At 38.5% G+C, this 19,422-nt stretch overlaps 1 protein-coding gene across 1 annotated transcript in view; it reads right to left on the bottom strand.

Moving 5' to 3' along the window:
- usp43a (ubiquitin specific peptidase 43a) overlaps nucleotides 1–19,422 on the bottom strand; it is a 452,509-nt gene that overhangs the window by 327,090 nt on the left and 105,997 nt on the right. Inside the window, exon 3 of the mRNA XM_059948710.1 lies at nucleotides 14,775–14,860. Within this exon, the coding sequence (XP_059804693.1) occupies nucleotides 14,775–14,860 (86 nt within the window). The remainder of the gene's footprint in view (nucleotides 1–14,774; nucleotides 14,861–19,422) is intronic.

Below are 19,422 nucleotides of genomic sequence, written 5' to 3'. Positions count from 1 at the left end.
AAATCCCAGACACCCAATATTAAAGTTGTCAGGGCTGATTCTGATTACGCCAATATAGTAAGTATCAAAAAAACTATTGCTTCCTTGTATCTGTGACCACGTTTGATATGCTAAGTGACAATATCTATCTGGTCTGCCAGCTTGAACTCAAGCCACAATAGTACAAATAACTTTGCTTATGCTGCCTCCATTGATGCAGGCCAATTAACACAGCCACATTGTCTTAATATCTGGCAGATGTATATGCAAACGTCTCACAGTCACTATTTTGTAAGGCATTTCTCTTTGTCTGCAGGCAGCCTGTGTTCCACAGGCAGTGCAAAGGCATGTTTTTAACTTCAATTTACTGCTTGCAATTCACAATCCACATTAAAAGCTGAAGACTGGTTCTTATTTCAATCAATATCTTCTATATTCACATAGCTCCAAAATACTCCTAACATGCTGTGCAGGGCATCAGGTGTCTAATGGCAAGTCTGTCCCTCTCAATGCTTGGCAATCAAACAGTCAAAGCAGTTGTTGGTGTCCTCTAAATTATATTTTACAGAACTTACAACAGTTTCTACATCTGTGAGTCTTGCATTGAGATAGGGTACTCCAAATTCCAAACTAAAACTTATACAGTCAGTGAGGTATTTTTGAAGGACAGCCACTACAATAATGTCAGTCCTCATAAACATGGACAGAATCAGACTCAGCAATGTTTGTTTTATTACAATCATCAATTACTTTGCTGCCAGATATTGTCCAGCTTGTCAATATGAATCATGTTTATGTGAGGCAAGAAGTGAAGGTATGCAACTGATCTGAAGAATCATATTTTTCCCTCAATCTTTTGGGTAGGCAAGGAAAATTAAAACTGTTTTCTAGAATGCCAGTACTTCCAAAAATGCTTCATTGAACACGGGGACTTATCAGTTTGCAAGATGAATGCATTCTTGATCTTCCAGCATTTTTCAAAGTCAAAGTAAGTTTATTATCAAAATATGTATATGTCACCATATACTACCTTAAGATTCATTTTCATGCAAGCATTTATAAGAAAATAAAGAAATACAATAGAATATATTAAAAACTATCATATACAAAGGCTAACTAAAACCAATGTGCAAAAAGAAAACAAATTGTGCAAATAAGAAAGAAATAGTAATACCGAGAACGAGTTGCAGAGCCCATTTATTTTCCTTTAAACTCATAATTCTGACGACTTTGTTGAAAAGTAAGAGGAAAATCACTAAACTTTAAAATGTTCATCGAAATATCAGAACCAATGAATTAACAAAATGCTCCAGTAAGTTTCTACATGATTTCAATCTGCTAGTAACATCTTTGAAAAAGATAGTAATACAGTGTTGCAAAATGGATATAATTAAAAATTGAATTTACATAAGAGAGGAACCAAATACCAAAAATATTAAACAAGGGTTCCTATAAAAACTGCCAAAAATTCCATCCTGAGGTTTAAAAGAGCACAAACAAGCCGTAATGACCCATTTGATACCAGCGGAACAAGCAACATTATGACTAGTAAATCAAACACTATTCTCCAAACTGCCACCCAGCTTCTCCCTTCTTCATTTTCTAGTTAGCTTGCATGACTAAGTCTAAATTGCTATTGCAAAATAAATGGGTTTCTTCATTTTCCTTGGGAGTATGTACTCTGCTTATAGGAAATGGTTGTTGAAGGTGAAACATTGACAAGTGTTTTACAGGGGGGTAAAAATGTATTTTTAATTTCCAGGTGTATTTTAAATTTGGGTTTAACCACAGCAGAATATGCAAGTTTTTTTAAAAAAGAAAATGCTTGCAATTTGTGTCCCAGAGTATTGGCAGAAATAAACAGCTTAGGTACAAGTTTGAGAGTCTATAACTAGTCTGAAACCTGAATACAAGAACTTCAGAAAGCATTTATTTCTTGACTCACTTAAGAAGTGGGGAGCCAAATGTTATGGGAGGAAGGATAAGAGGCAGATGCGCTGATGATAACTGATTATCCATTTTGTGATTTCTGCATTTAAAGATGCAAACAAATCCAGCTGAGAACTTCAGAGGAAACTGTCGTGGCAGGCACCATCTCACCTAGCAGCCAATGACAGCTGTGACTTCTCCCATAAAGCCGACATACGTGTAACACACTGTAAGGTTTCACTGCTAATATCATGGCTTCTTTGTAATGTTCCACTGCTGAGATAACGGTTTGTCTGTAGCAGCAATGTTTGGGTTATGACTAGAGGTAACGGGACATGCTAGCCAATGAGCCGGATGTTGTTCTTTCTTGTGTGTCTGGGAGCCAGGAATTCGCAGGGTTTTTTGGCCGGACAGATGAGGAGAGAAGACATGAATGGAGAGATAGTTAGACTGCTGGACGGAGTGGACCTGGAGCGAGGGTCCGAAGGTCAGTGACAATCGGAGATCGATGGTGGATGAACCACCTCATCAGTGAGCTCCACCTTTGCGCAATAGACTTGTTTCATGAGAATGGGCCCTTTGTCTTTTTTGTTTTCTTTACTAACCATAGAGTCAAATTCAGAATTACAAAGCTCAATCTTTTAATCGCATATTGCGTACTGTTTGTTATTTCGTGGTACTGATTCATAATGGGACACATCACGAGGGCATCCACCCAAACAACATTTGGCCGGGCCACGGGCTATATACTAAGCTGCTAGCCGAAGCGAGAATTATAACTGAGAACACCATCCTGCTCATTGGCTAGCGTGCCCCATTATCTCTAGTCATAACCCAAACATTGCTGCTCAGATAATCTCCAGAATTGCTGACAGCCACCAATATCATCAAAGCTCCTGAATATCTTCAATCCAAGTTACTGAGAGGGGCTTCAGTACTGTTAGCTGAATTCTTAATGATGAGGCAAATAGTTTGAATCATTCTTCCCTAGAAATCCAAGAACAAAATGAAAGCTTCCCAGGAACCTCATTGATGGTATCCATATGATAGAACAGCATTCAATTTCTATAACCTTCATGAACACAAGATTTCTCCACTATTCATGTACAAAAACACAAGGACAGAACCTGTAACTAGATGGCTACAGTGCAATTTGATTGAAGTTGTCAAAGAATTAAGGAGAAAGTGTTAGCGTAGATAAACTCTTAAAACCATGGCTTCCTTTCATTCAAGTGTCTAATATTAGTGGAAACAGTCCAAAATTGACAGGTTTTTCTGAAGTGCTATTAAGAAATTCTTTCAAATGCATAGTAAGCTGAATATTTGGAAGGGCATCTTCTTTGGTGAATAGGAACTGATATTAAACTAAGAATAAACTTTAAATATGAAATCCATAAGTTATTTTGAAATAGAAAAGATGGGAGAAGAATGTAAGTATGTTGAGTTGGATGACATATCAGCCAAAGATATCGGAGAACAGCAGACCAGACTTAGAAAATTAAGAGTTTTTGTGCTTGGGCAAATGCTATGTCACAATGTCTAAGTCTCAAGCAGGCCAACTACTGTTGAAGACAGATCAAAGCAATCAGCCAAAATATAGCCCAAACAAAAGTTTTAAATGAAACAAATTCACCAAAGCTGAGACGATCAGCCAAGTGACAAAATTATTTGTTGCACAAAGTGGAAGAATATGGAACCACCCAGCAATGAAGGCACAGCACTTTCTTTCTTTATTTCTGATTACTTCTTCATATTTTAATTTAATACACTTACATCAATAAGCTCCCAGGATTTTATATGTCTTGTTGTTCCAGGGGAACTCTGGCTGTTGTTTTATCGGATTCGTAATGTTCAATGCACTGAACTTTTAAGATCAGAACTAAATCAACGGAACCAACATGCCAATAACGTAAATACAGAGAGCGAACAGAAATCAATGCAATGTATGGCAATGCAGTGCTTCATACTAGAAATGGCAATAGGTTGTCAGGTTTTCTCCCTTCACAGATGTTGCTCTACAATTCTATTTTAGTTCAAATTTCCACGAACTACAGTGTTCTGTATCCCATAGTTCCAGCATGTTTTATTTTTCCTCTTCTCTGTCCTCTTTCATTTCCATCTATTTTACAGTTCCTCCATACTGATCAGCTACAATATACAAGCGGCCAAAAAGTTAGAATGTCAGAGACCAAAACATAACATGAAGATGTGAATCTTCCAAACACTTACAGGAGAATTTGTTAATCTTGGCTCTGAAGAGAAGGCTGCATCAGTACATGTCAGAAGTGTTAAGTAAATGGCAAGACATTTGCAGCCATTGTTATATCTACATTGGAATGAATTTTGGATATATTGACGAGCAATCATGTATACTTGTCCAACAAAAGCACTCCATAGTTCAAAAAAACATACATAGAAATGCAGAGTTCCATGGGCATCTGTCCAAAATGCTACATACCAATGACATTCAAGATCATTCAACACAGGGAGAATGGTGGCAAAGTGACTACTTCAGCGCTATTGCCAAAACATGTTGATATCTAGACAGCTCCGTCAAAAGCTGCTTCATTAACTAACCAGTGACAAAAAGGTCACAGGATATTGGTGTGAAGCAATCACATCTGTTTGGCATAACAGTATGCTTTAATGACATTAAATCTCATCTCTGTCTCAACAACCTCCATTCAGAATCAGAATTAATATTACTGACGATATGTTGTGAAATTAGTTATTTTGCGACAGCAATTCAGTGCAATGCATAAAATATTTTTATAAACTACAGCAAGAAATCTATTTCTTTTAAATATTAAATTGAATAGGTAGCTCAAAAAGAGAGCAATAATGATGAAGTAGAGTTCATGGGGTTGGTTCAATGTATGTTCAGAAATCTGATGGAGGAGGGGAAGAAGCTGCTCCTAAAATGCTGAGTGTGTATCTTCAAGCTCTCGTATCTCCTATCTGATGGTACTAATAAGAAGAGAGCATGTCCTATTCATGTTCCTAGAAGTTATTTTTATGTTTTGCTTTAAAGTCATGGCTGGGCATTATCTGAGAAGTGCACAGCAATTAGGTGCCAGATATCAGGGTATAGATGCTAACTGAAATCATTTGGCATTATTGGAGTTGAGGGCTGTCGTATGAGTACTTGATGAGAGCTCCAAAACACAGGTTGCTGTCATTACTTACTCTACAGGGACTGGTTGCTTACACTTAATTCCTAGGTGAAATCAGCAAAAGTTTATATTTACAAATTCAAAGCTTCACGATGTAAAGTTTCGCAAATACTTCAGAAAAGCAATATGAGAATCTGACAATGCTTCAGAGCAAAGGACATTAGCTGGGCTCCCACTCATTCAGACACAGATGCAGATACGAAGCAAACAAACAGTAAGGGTGAAAGGGGCAGTCAGCTCATGGAAGGGAAATAATGGAGTCTGAGATGCAGTTTGCAGGACAAAGCAATTTCATTCTATAGGCATTCATAAATGCCAGATTCATTGATAATGCAATCCCTGCAGTGGGCAGATAGGCAGCACTAATGCAGGGCAGTTCCCTTTTTCAGCTCATCAATGATGAACTTATTGAGGCTTTTAGAGTTATTTGTAATGTAAAAATACTTTGGTATCACAGTAGGAACTGCTGGGTATCACACAGCATTGGGATTTGTGCATCATTGGTGCACTCACTGTGCTGGAACAAACAGTTCTCAGATAGGCTTCTGGATCTGATGGCAGATAATTATTAAATCAATACAGAATAAACTAACCATTACACTCTACATTGGCTTGCACTACGACCTGTCCAAAGTCAGTGTTACTTACACGCACTTCTGCACTGAAGCATCACTGTGTTATTAATTGATTTTACTCAAAACATCAGCTGTACAAATGAAAAAAAATTAAACACAAGCCACATTTTTTGATGAAATTATTAGGAGGATTTTGTTCCTTGTGGACAAAATGATGGTAAAATCTCCCTTGTTGGTAGCACTCAAGCTGTGGCAGAAAATAACCTTAGTAACTTCCACATATAATTACAGCAGAAAGATTAGCATAGTATTAAGGGGAACAACTCTGTTGAAAGATTGTATTTTCTGGAAGAGTTTTAAACCAATGTTTCTTCTAACATCTCTTTTTTTTACACCAGAAGAGACCATACAAGTTCTCCTTAATATATGGGCAAAGCATTCCCCTTAACCAGTTCCACAGAAACAGATGCATTGTTGTTTGTGGGATCTGGCAGTTGGAAAGTACCCATTTCCTTAAGCTACAAGTGTGAATGACGCTTAAAAATTAATTATTAATTGTGGGAAGCAATTCTAGAGTTTGCAGTCATAATTACACCACATAAAGATAAATTTGCTGGCAGTGACACGGTGTATTGAACAAATTTGTGTAAGTGCTGTAATCATGACAACCAATACACTTCCAAGAAAAGTGTTGCATTAGCTCAAAGAACTAGAGATATATTTTTCTTTATGGTTTGATTTATGCAAGATACTGGCAGATATAAGAGTGATATTTGCATATCAAATAATTAGCACTGCTTTATTTGCAGCTCAAAACGAGGGTAGTACATTAGTAGGCAAGTTTGATTTCAACAAAATCTTCAGAGTATACCTTGCTTGGGTCAAATAATAATTGAATGGTTTAACTGATTGAATAAAAGCATACAACATTTCTCCAAGATCCAACAAATTTTAATCATCTCATATTAATGCATACTCAGAGAAATTAACTTAATGCAAATGAAAACTCCATCTACAATCTGAATACATTTCATTCACTTATACATTTCCCAAGTGGCTTGCAATGATTATGCAGTACAAGAAAAGATTATGCCTAAATTAAATTATAGTGGATTCCAGTTAATTGGGTCGTCGGTTAAACGGGGCAGCCGCTTATTAGGGACAACTCTCAAAGACAAAAACTAATCAAAAAATATACAATCAAAAATATACAGGACTCCCTTTGTTTATTTGGGAGCTCATCAGCCTGGGAAGGCAGTCCATCTAAGAGAGGGAAAACTCTGATTTCAAACCTCCACTGCCTTGCGGCCATACCCACTTATGGGAAAGGCTTTGGGAGTGAACCCTAAGGACAAATCCGGAGCTGGAGTCCCTAAGGCAGTCCGACATTACCTTCAACCTCATTCTGGCAACTCCTGCGATGACACTGGTGCCAAGCTGCATCGGCCTTTGCCCTTCCCTTGGACAACATCGGGGGCATGGAGAGGGGAAGACTTGCAGCATGGGCAACTGCCAGTCTTCCATACAACTTTGCCCAGGCCTGCGCCTTGGAGAGGGCACTCCAAGACTTTCCAGGCACAGATCCATGGTCTCGCAAGACTAAGGGATGCCACCATTTGGGATTCTATGATGCTTAATTGGTTCAGGAGACTGTAGACAAACAATTTCTACTTAACGTCAGGCACGTACAGTTTTGTGGCTGCTAGACACTACACCGTGCTTAGAGTGAACAGTTTTTAAATGGCATCAGTTGCATGTGTTTGTGTTCAAGCAGCAATAATTTGCAAGGAATAAGCAGCAGGTTATTACAGAACTGTTTTGCTCACTGCGATTTCAAGCATTCAGGTTTAGAGATGTGAAAGACAGCCAGGAATGGAAATAAAACAATTTCACTACTACTGCAAGTTAGAAACTATGAAAAATTTCAAGGTATTGTTACGAAATCCCGTAACTGGATCACTTACCAGCAAAGATAGAGACGTCCGTTGAAGTCTGATGGTACTATTTTTAAAAGTCTTTATTTATGAAAGGGGCACAAACATAAGATTAATACAAACATTCAGATAATATACGTAGTCACTACTTAATCTAAAAGCGCGGGTCTAATAATAACCATCAATAAGAAACAGCTCGATCATTTGTCTTGGGGATAATATAGTGTCTGATGGAAATATAAAATTCACTCAAATTCCTGCAGGCTTCTGGCTTTCGGGGGGGACCGCTGGGTTTTCACTTGTTGGAGAGAGAGAGAGAAAGAGAGAGAGAGAGAGATTGGTGAGAAAAGAAAAACTTGCCCGGGTCTTTATGAAGCAAATCCGTTGAATCAGGGGAGCGGGCTTCCCCATTGTGAGCTAAAAGCGGTTTTCCGTGATTCCAGCCACAGACTCCAGGCGCGGAATCGAACGCACGTGGCTTCCTTCAAAATGGCTTCCCACTACTACGGGATCGATAGCGTGTCTTCTGGTGCATCTGAAGGGGTTGTTCCCCCCCCCAGACCCTCCTTTATACTTCCTCACGGGGTGTCAGATGTCAATCAGGTTGGGATGATGCCAGCTCTCTCTCAACCAGCCCACTTTGCCTGAGGGCTTACACGTGGTCTCCATGAGACAATGGTCAATGTCGCCTTATTTTGCACCGCAGTGGAACGAGATATTCGGCACGTCTCTCTCTCTCCAATTTCCTGTGTCTATTTGGCACGTCTCTCTCTCTCTCTCCCATTTCCTTGGGTCTACTGACCCCCCCTCAATTAGTGCTCTTGCGATTCTCACAAAGGAGGGGACTACAGACATAACAGTATCAACAATCATCTTGAATGTAACAATGAAAATTAATATTTGGAGGATGCAGTCGTTGATACCATTGTATGAAGGCAGTCCATTACCTACACTAGATGTTTGCACTGGTTTTGTTCATTTTCAATCAAAAAAACACTCTACCAAAAAAAATCTGGAGCTAATACACAGTATTATAGCACTGTAGTATTATTGGTAGTGTTCTAATTTTTTTCTGTATTTTATTTAAATATGTAACTTTTTACTCAGTTAAAAGATAGTTTGTCATCTTTATGCCTTTTAAAATATTTCCATGAAACTTTGGCTAATTGGGACAGACACTTAATTGGGCCAAAATGTACTGGTTCCAATGTGTCCAAATTAACTAGAATCCACTGTATTGCAATAATCTGCTGTCAGCCTTTCATTATTCAACATGGTCATCCAAAACTTTGCTATTGTGCCCTGATGCACAAGCAACTTTTACCATCCACCCTGTGCTTTCTGTCCTACACTGATATCCAGTTAAAATGTCAGCATGAGTCTGAGTGTCCACCCTGTTACTGATGAGGTAGCATATTGGCACAGCAAGCCATTACTGCAGCAGGCTACCCAGGCTCAGCGGAACGATTCAAAATGAAATGTAAAGATTCATGAAGATCTGGGATTTTATACTGACCAACAACAAAACAGAGATTAAAATAACTGCAAGCCATAACAATTCATGGGTTATCTGTTAACTTACACAGAAGTGCATTTTCAGGAATAGTTATATTAGCACTCTAAGCTAATGAAAATCAAAGCAAAATTGCAGCAGCTGGAAATCTTCAATAGGTGAAGGGTCTTCAATCTAACCAAAGGTTTTCAACTTAAAGTGCAAGCTTGCTTTCACTTTCCACAGATGCTGCTTGACCTATTAAATATTTTCTGCATTTTTTCTTCGTTAAATCCAAGCATGAAATGAATATCAATGGTAAACAGGAAATCATGGATGTAAAGCCAAAATTGCAATGTTTTCTATAATTATGCAGCATTGACAACGTGCATTTCCTTAGCACTACTAAAACAAATCCACAGAAGAAAGAAGAATAAAAAAGCTTGGTTAACCACATGGGTTTAAGGAGAATTTTAAAAGAGAAAAGGGAATTAGAGTGGCAAAAGACTTCAAGTCATCCATCACTGGTGGGGTAAATGCACAAACGAAAATCAAAATAAAAGAATTCATGAAACGTACATGAGAAAAATAGGAATATCGAGGACAAGACCAATGGTGCACATCGTTTTTGCACTAGGGTTGACTTACAATCTGAACAACTTACAAAGGGCATTCATAATAAACTCATTTTGTTTTAATCATACATAATCCAAAAATTATATTTTCAGTCAAGTTTAAAAACATAAATGCCATATTTCTGACTGCTTCACTCACTGCTCCTGCTGTTCCCTTACTGGTTCATTCCTCTTATCTTCAATGCTTTGTTCCATCTTCCTCAGGATCTCAAGTACTCCCATGAAGCAATAAACACTGGAAATACTCAGTCAGGCCGCAACAGTGGGAAGAGAAAGAGACTCAAGAAACCGATGCAAGATCATGAGCCCAAAATGCATGCTAATCATCGAAGATAGGTCTGGAAGTGTTGTAAGTGCAGGAAGATGAGTGAGGGGTATCAATACTAGACCCATGAGATGCAGAAAATGGAAGTCACTGCACATATCTTCTAATCACACCTTTGTATACAATTACAGATGCATCACCTATTCTTTTATCTCTTCCTTTCCAACCACCCAGAGATGCAAACACTCCATCCTGATGAAGCAGCAATTCTCTAACACTTCTTTCAATTTAGTGTACAGTATTTTGTTTTATTCACAATGTGGGCTCAGGTTCAATGGAAAACAACATGGAGACTGGGTGACCACTTTGCAGAAAACCTCCACTCATCCTATAAAGGTGACTCTAAGCTTCATGTTCTCACTCTGACCTCTGTGTGTCTTTGACTTCACACTTCCAAAAAACCCCAATGAATCCTTGTGTAACAGCTTCCCATTTTACCATCATGAGGACTTTACACTGGATCTCACAACTGCAGATAACGAGTCTTTCTTACACAAGTCAGAGTGAAATAGTTATCTGAAATCATGAAGGGTCATCACTCCGTGTCACTAACATGGAAATTTTGTCCGACCCTACCCCACAGATGCTAATTGACCAGCTGTCTCATTTGCTTCAGAACTTCAGATTTCCAGCAACAGCTATGTCCCATACCTCATAGTTCCAACAGCGCTTCTCTCTTCTCCATTCTTATTCATCTCCCTCTATTTCTCCTACAGATAGATCAGTTACAATCAATGAGCCTTCACCATGTTCTCAGCACACACCACTGCTGTTTAGATCATTCCTTCTTTCCTGGTCTCCACCCATCATTCCCATGGTTTCCTCACCTTCTCTACAACTTAAAACGTGCATTTTCCAACCTTCCTGATGAAAGATTGCCAACCTGAAATGTTAGATTTGTTTCTTTTTCAATGGATGCAGCCTAACTTGCTGAGTATTTTGTCCAATTTCTACATTTATGAAAAAATAAGCAAGCGATTCAAATATTTTAAAAATATATTTAAATCCCGTCTTTCATAGTTGGTTTGGACATATTACAGCTACATAATCCCTGTTGGAAATGGAGATGAAAATGTCCTACCATTTCTGCCATCATTGCTTTTTTCAAGTGTTATTTATCAAGCAGGTATACAGATTCATCAAGCAAAGGAAAGGAGTATTTGAAGGGGCAGTGGAAGGAAAATACTCAACATTCAAGCTGTACCTTCTGAATGTCATTCAAGTGTTGGGAAACAGGATTAGTATAGGCTCTTGATGGTTGGAATAGACATGGTTGGCCAAGGAACTTGTATCTATGTTGTATAATCATTTCTCAAGGAGGGTATCTAGCATGTGTCATGTGTTATCCAGTTCCATGAAACTTCATGGGTGTGGAGACATGCTGGAGATTACTATAGTCCTCCTTTTCTAAATATACATCATCTTTGAGCATACTGTTTTGTAAATGGGACAGGACATACCCAAAAATGGCACTGAAACAGCCTCAGATGCTGTCTCAAATGATTCTGGGAGTATGATCATGCTAGATTTGTTTGATAAGTCTGTGGAAAAGCTTTCCCAATTCTGACACGGACCGTCGAGGTTTGGAAAGAGCACTTTGAAAAGTCAACTAAGTTGGATACATTGCCATCCTGGGCTATTCTTGCACTGGGACGACACTGATGGTGGCCCATTATTATTATAATTTGTAATGGCACCTTGGTAGAACACATTGGCTTGCTTGACCTTTTTGGTGATCAATTAAGTGCCAACCACAGCACTTGGAGCCACAGAATCACTGAAATAATGAAACTTCCATGAAAATTATGAACTACTGAATTTATCAGTATTCAATTTAGAATGAAGTAGACACAAAAAAAAACAAGACAACACACAAACGAGGTGGACTTTCTCTGGAATCACTGACATTCTTAAAAAGTTACGTTGTCCACTATGCTCAATTCCACTGAATCACTTTGTACAGGTTGAGCACCCCTTATTGGAAATTCCAAAATCCATAAAGCAAAGAAATCCAAATTTTTTTCAGTACTGACATGATGTCACAATGGAAAATTCCACAAGGTACTAGGAAGGTTCCCGGGCGAAGCACAGGTCTCCGCATACCAAAGACAGTTCTGAGAAGAGGCCTCACATATGTAGTTTACAGAAGTTAACAAAAAAAAATAGAAAAACACTGCGAAAAGCAAAGTATAAAGATCTCAGTTGTGTATTGAAAGTGTGGATTTGTCAGTGTCAGAGTGAGCATAAGCATATGGCACTTAACGGTATGCTGATCATGAAACAAGCAAAGATCTATCACAACAAACTGAAAATTGAAGGCAATTGTGAATATTCAGCAGGCTGGTTGCAGAAATTTAAGAAAAGGCACAGTATTAATTTTTTTAACAATCTGTGGTGATAAAGAATCTGCTGACCATGAAGCAGCAGAGAAATTCATTGATGAGTTTGTCAAGATCATTGCTGATGAAAATCGTAACACATTGAACTGCTGCATCAGTACAATTATTGAACAAGTGTAAGACTAAGACTGCTTACCAGCAGCAGATAAATTCAGAGGCAGGAATGATGCCAATGCTAAACAGCCACTGACTGCCCATAGCTTATCTTTCTGATGGTCCACTGCACACATTAGAGTTTCATGCACAAAATTATCAAAAATAGTATATAAAACTACCTTCAGAATATATGCAGCACAAAAATGAGAAAATCTGCAGATGCTGGAAATCCAAAGTAACACACACAAAATGCTAGGGTAACTCCGCAGGCCAGGTAGCATCTGTGGAAAAGAGTATCCAGCGTTTCGAGCCAAGACCCTTCACCGGAACGGTTTACTCTTTTCTGTAGATGATGCCTGCTGTAGTGTATATGTAATGTAAATGGATTTCAGGTTTAGACTTGTGTCACATCCCCAAGGTATCTCATTATATAGACGCAAATATTCCAAAAATATCCAAAATCTCAAACACTTCCGGCCCCAAGCATTTTTGAAAAGAGGTGCTCAAACTGTAGTACTAAATGTAACTTAAAACATGAGGGAGGAGATATATACAGATAATTCTATATCAACTAATTTAAACGAAATAAAATTGACCAGCCTTCCTGACTTCCAACAATTAACGGTACCCAAATAATTAAACACTCCCAAACACGAAGGCCATAACATTGCTCTGTCGCAGAGTACTGAGTAATGTGAGAACTGTTACTGATTAACTTCAGTGTGACTCATTATATATACATGGCTCTTTCTACATTATGACACAAGCAGCATTTGCAGAGGTAATTACACCCTTACCTTTAAATTTAAACACTCTCAGCTTGATTAATGTGCACTCAAGCATTCTGTAAAATCTCAAAATCAAAAATAAAATTCCTTAAAATGCACAATGTTTCTATCTTATACAACAAAAATAAACCTGAAGAGAAACAGAAGACAAGCAAGACGTCTTGTGTAAAGACCTTCTAAAAAGAACTGACAGCAAACAATTCAATGTCTAATTCAGCACAGGTATCAATATGGCAATCATGCAAGGTATGCACAGGCAATGCTGATATGAGAAAAGTCACATTTTAAAGAGAAACGAGAATTTATAATAAAGCAAAATCAAAATGCTTTCTATAAAGTAAATGCATTATCTCCTCTTACTGCAAACTACCTTGCTCTGGAAGATTTAATTGCCAAAGCTTTTACTGGTGACATGCTTGGAATGTGTGTCAGCGCAATGAAAAGAATCCAATGCATTTTTACAATCTGTTAGCACATTCCTGCCTCCCCTTCCTCAAAACCTAATCCCCAGAAGAATGATGATTTTCAAGTTTCCCCCTTTGGCCCCAACCTGACTACAAGGTTAACTGAGATTGCTGTTGTCAGGTAAGTTTATGCCCTGGTAACAATAAGAGCCTATATATCACTAAGGCAGATTTCCAAATGATAGTAATATACTATGAGTAGCAGATTGTGACACTCCGGGCAATGTGGATTGAGTTTCCACAACTGGGTATTTCAGATCTGGTAAACTAGAAACCTTCTCCATGTATTTAATAAACAATTTAATTTGTTAAATTTGACTTACTGACTGATTTTCTTATCTACATTAATAATTAAACTAATATTGCCTTTAAACAAAATTAAATCAATACACTTGGGCACAGAGTTTCCGGTACATTGTCTTTCAATAGAGAAAACTGAGCTGATTATGTTTTGTCTCAGCAGATGTTTGATAAGCTGAAGCACTAATAAAAGGTGGGGGGGGATGTTCGAAGTGCTTGTCCATTGTACTGAACAAAATCACATACATACTCGGTATGTCTGGAAACATCCTTAACTAGCCATACCAACAACATGCTGAATGAAAAATTCCGCCCCACAAGAAACAGCACGTACTTGGGTTTCAGAGCTGCTCCTAAGATATAAAATTCTATCAAGCCTCCTTATTAAACCAGAGCTGCTCTACTCTGCAAGGATTCCAAGGTCCCATGGTTCCGCACAAATTTCAGGCACGTCTAAAACTGTAGTATTTATTTACTGTGAAACATTATTTATGGTGAAGCAGTTTCAGGGTGCCATCCACCATTCATGACTTCAATGGAGTGGTGGATTAGCAGGTCAAAATGCACTGCCATCTCCAAATCCCTGCTGATAAGCTACCCGTTGTGTTTCAGGGATGCATAAAATAAAATCCTTCAACCTATTCTCTTTTAATCTTCATGTGTGGAAGAAGATTGATTAAGTTACCTGTACTGTGCTTGGAAAAGTTCTTGAACAAAACTCTGAATTCTGGGCTGCTGGGAGCTTCCTGTAGAATTTTCACCAATGGAAGACTGAAACAAAAAATTATTAAAAATCAAGCGTTAAAAATTATATTTCAAGTTTATTCACAGACTTAAAAAAATTATTCATTATTGATCTTTGTCATTTAATGCCTTCTTTTAAACAGCAGTGGATGGATTTTCAGAAACTACAATCTTGCATAGTTCCAACGTGTCTAATGACGTGATCATATTATGTTCACGCTCCATCTTTCTGAAAATTCAGAATACTGAACAACATTCCTTCTGATTTTTTTTATAGCTGTGTGGACCAACAATTGGTCTAACACGAGCCCTGAAAATTAATCAGCACTTTAAATGTTTTTTTGTAATATTTAGAATGAAAAGTGAAAAATCACATACTTTTGCTTTTGTTTATTAATTGAAGAATATAATGAACTACAGTAAGAACATAGAAAACCTTGCACATTTCATAAACTTTTTCTCATCTATCTTTATTCCTACTGCGTAGCAACGAAGTCTGTAGCGTGGGAGCATTTCAGTTTCTGCGCAGCCGTGAACTCACACAGTTTAGAAGGAACAGTGTGGTGGATGCAGTATAGTACTTTTCCTCAGGTTAAAACTATGTAAATAAAATGGTTACTCTTGTCAAAGCACACAACACTGAAGCAATAATCTCAAAACTACAAGGAGGTGGCCTGACTAATCTTATATGTGCCTTCATGCGTTTGTGCACACATCCTTGAAAGCCTAAACTACGATTCAGATCCTTGCTGCAGTCATAAATAGCAGGGAATTTAAATAACTAAAGCGCAACAACATATGAAGTAGTGGGAGCCCCAGGTGTGGGGTTGTAAAATATTAGGATTGAGGTAATAAATTGGAATGCATGCATGCTATGTACACATTCCCTTGTAAAAAGAGTTCTGAGATGGTGGATTAATTAGTTTCATAGAGGCATGCAGGATCATTAATCCTTAATACAGTATACTGTACATAAATAAATATTTTAACCATGGAAAGATTTGATCAGAGGGAAATGAGCTGAATTAGTTTAAAAGGTCCACAAATGTGACATTGCTGGACTGCTAACCAACTTTGGAGTGGTAATGTGCTGCCAAGTAAGCTTGGTTAATCTTGTACATGTCATGATCTCCTGTTTTATTAGCACAAACAAACAGAAAGTCTGCAGATGCTGGATATCTGAGCAACTCAAACAAAATGCTAGAGGAATTCAGGAAGCCAGGCAGCATCTATGGAGAAAACTGCAGTCGACATCTCGGGTCAGCAGGATTGGAGAAAAAAAAAGCTGAGGAGTAGATTTGAAAGGTGGGGGAAGGGGGGAGAGAAACGCCAGGCGATAGGTGAAACTTGGAGGGGGAGGGGTGAAGCAAAGAGCTGGGAAGTTGATTGGTGAAAGAGACAGAAGGCCATGGAAGAACAAAGAAAGTGGGGGAGCACCAGAAGGAGGCGATGGGCAGGTAAGGAGATAACATAAGAGAGAGACAAGGGGATGGGAAATGATGAAGGGGGGAGTGAAGGCACTACTGGAAGTATGACGTGATCTTTGACCAAGTGATGGCACGAACATCGATTTCTCAAACTTTCAGTAATGTTTCCACCCGCCCCCCACTTCACCACTTCCCACCCCTTCTCTCTCCCTTCCTCCCACCTTTCAAATCTATTCCCCAGCTTTTCTTCTGTAATCCTGCCGAAGGGTTTTGGCCCAAAATGTCAACTGTGCTTTTCTCCATTGATGCTACCTGGCCTGCTGAGTTCCTCCAGCATTTTGCGTGTGTTACTCCTGTTTTATTATACTCAGCTAAAACCAGACTGTGAGTCCCATCAAAAATTCACATTGCTAGGAGGAGACAAAATCTTATGTATGAAACATGATGTCTCTCAATAAAGCAGTTTTCCTTTTCGATAGATAGATACTTTATTGATCCCAAAGTAAGTAGCATTACAAGTGCACAGATATACAAATATTAGAAGAAAAGTACAAAAGAATAAAAAATAAGTTACCTCAAACAGTCTACCAGGAGAGAGTCATCTCTTCCCCAGCTATAAGTTGACTCATTATACAGCCTAATGGCTGACAGTAAGAATGACCTCATATAGTGCTCTTTGGAGCAGCACAATTGTCTTAGTCTATTACTAAAGTGCTCCTCTGTTCAGCCAAGTTGGCATGCAGAGGGTGAGAAACATTGTCCAGAATGGCCAGGATTTTCCATAGGGTCCTTTGTTCTAACACAGCCTCCAGTGTATCCAGTTTGATTCCTCTAAAAAAGACAGCCTTTCTCATCAGGCAACACGAGTGAATCTGCAGATGCTGGAAATAAATAAAAACACAAAATGCTGGCAGAACTATTTTGTGTTTTTATTTAGCCTTTCTCATCAGTTTATTGAGCCCGTTGGCATCACCCGTGTTGACGCCATTGACCCAGCACACCACCACGCAGAAGGTTGTACTGGCGCAAACAGATTGGTAGAATATATGAAGGGGAGACCTACATAATCCAAGGGACTTCAGTCTCCTCAAGAAATAGAAGCAACTCTGGCCCTCCAAATACACAGCCTCTGTGTTGGTGTACCACTCAAGTCTGTCATCCAGGTGCACCCCAGGTTCTTGTATGTCCTCACCATCAATAGTAACAGAGAGTAGTGCAGGCTTAGTCTTCCTAAAGTCGATCATCATCTCCTTTGTCTTACTGATGTTCAGCTGCAGATGCTCATCTTGCAGCATTTGACAAAGTCCTCCATTAGGGCCCTGTATTCATCTTCCCATCCTCCCTTTATACACCCAACTATTGCTGAGTCATCGGAGAATTTTTGCATTATTATCCTGCAAAACAGATACTCATGGATCCTGTGGTCCCTGGTGATTATGGACTAAACTAAATCATGTCACCATCCAGTGCCCAAACCATGAACTTGATTAGGGTTCCTCAGAATTAAGAAGAAAGAGAGGTGAGGTGGGCCCTAATTAAATCTCATAAAGGGAAAACAGTGACCAGAGGTGAAAAATAGATGATGGAACAAGAGAAAGGAATTTCACAGAGAAAGTAGAAAAGTAGGTTTGTCAAGTCAAGGCTATGCACATTACCTCACTGGTCTCTGACAGACATATCTCCTATGAATATCAAGGTTCCTAAAAATCAATAACAAAAAAAAATCCAGCGTTAAAAGAAGGTGGCTACATATAAAAACATAAATAGCTTGTTTTGTTTATAGTTATTTGCGGTCTCCATAACCACTCCTGCTATCAAGTTTCAGATGATTGATCTTGTTAATCTAAGTCTTTAAGAAAGTCCTTTTTTTAATGTAGGTTCCGCTGATGGATAGATTTACAAGAACGGTAGCAGGAATGGAAACTCCAGTACCATATGTTTTTCCCCATGCAAGGAACCTTACGTTGCCATTTGATAAAAATATCTTGATTGGGCTAGAGAGAATATGTGGGTAGAAAAGAGGTCTCGTGTCCAGAGTCAGTCAGCAGCATTTGCAAATTTAATAGAATTGTTTCCTCTTATTGCTTTGTTTGCTGATATTTGTTAAATACACTTCCTGTAAAGGAAATGAAACAGGTTCAACAGCAAATATTAAAATGTCATTTCAAAATTAAGGAACTAAGTTGAAAGAGTACTGACTACAGGATGCTGCTGGAACTTGGGGATCTGAGTTATTAAACATGTTAGAATTTTAATCCCTAGAGTGTAGGAGAATGAAGGGAGATTTTATAAAGTATATATAATTATGTGGGGTAGAGATATGTGAATTAAGTGGATTAGATGGGCCAAAAGGCCTATTTTGTGTGCTCTAGGACACTAAGACTCTTTAAATGCAAATAAATCAGCATCTGCAGACAAAGAACCACAGTTACTATTTCCAATTGAAGACCTCTTTCTCTTTCCAGAGACGTTACCAGTCATTCTGAATTTATCCAGCATTATGCAATAGGGTCTTTTAAGAGACTCCTGGTTAGGTTGATGGGGCTTAGAAAAATATAGGGCTACGGGTAACCTTAGTAAGTAATTTCTAAGTAAGTACATGTTCAGCACAGCATTGTGGGCTGAAGGGTCTGTATTGAGCTGTAGATCTGTAAATCTGCCTTATTTCAGATTTCCAGCATCTACAATTTTTTTTGATTTTCACTGTCAAAAGACCGGTAAAAAAATGCTTATGAGGGAATACATTCACAGGGTAATGGGAGAAGTGACATACTCAGATGACCCCTTCCCAGCAGAAGTCTGATTCCACTGCTCTGCTCCCTGCCACATTCCATGACCTTTCCAGTACCTTTATCAAAACAGAATACCTATTTGCATAACTCAAGCAAAGGCAAAACAAATGAAAATCAGGTTTAAAAAAAACAGGCTAACTGCTAATCTACTTCACTCTTTAAATTATCCATAACAATGTTATCAATTAGCTTAATGAGAATCATCAGTGCCTTTCTAACAGTGAACTCTGCATTCAGAACATGACACTTGCTCCATGCTAAACTTTCTGAATGACAATTGAATCTGAATATGAAAAATGGCATCTGGTAACCACACACAAAAAAAGTTAACACATGAACCTGGTCAGTAATGCTGAACACAAGGCACAAT

This window comes from Hypanus sabinus, chromosome 23 (genome assembly GCF_030144855.1).
Source record: "Hypanus sabinus isolate sHypSab1 chromosome 23, sHypSab1.hap1, whole genome shotgun sequence".
In the NCBI taxonomy this organism is placed as follows: Eukaryota; Metazoa; Chordata; class Chondrichthyes; order Myliobatiformes; family Dasyatidae; genus Hypanus; species Hypanus sabinus.
Note: the sequence above shows the minus strand (reverse complement) of the source record. Positions and strands in the feature narration are given on the sequence as shown.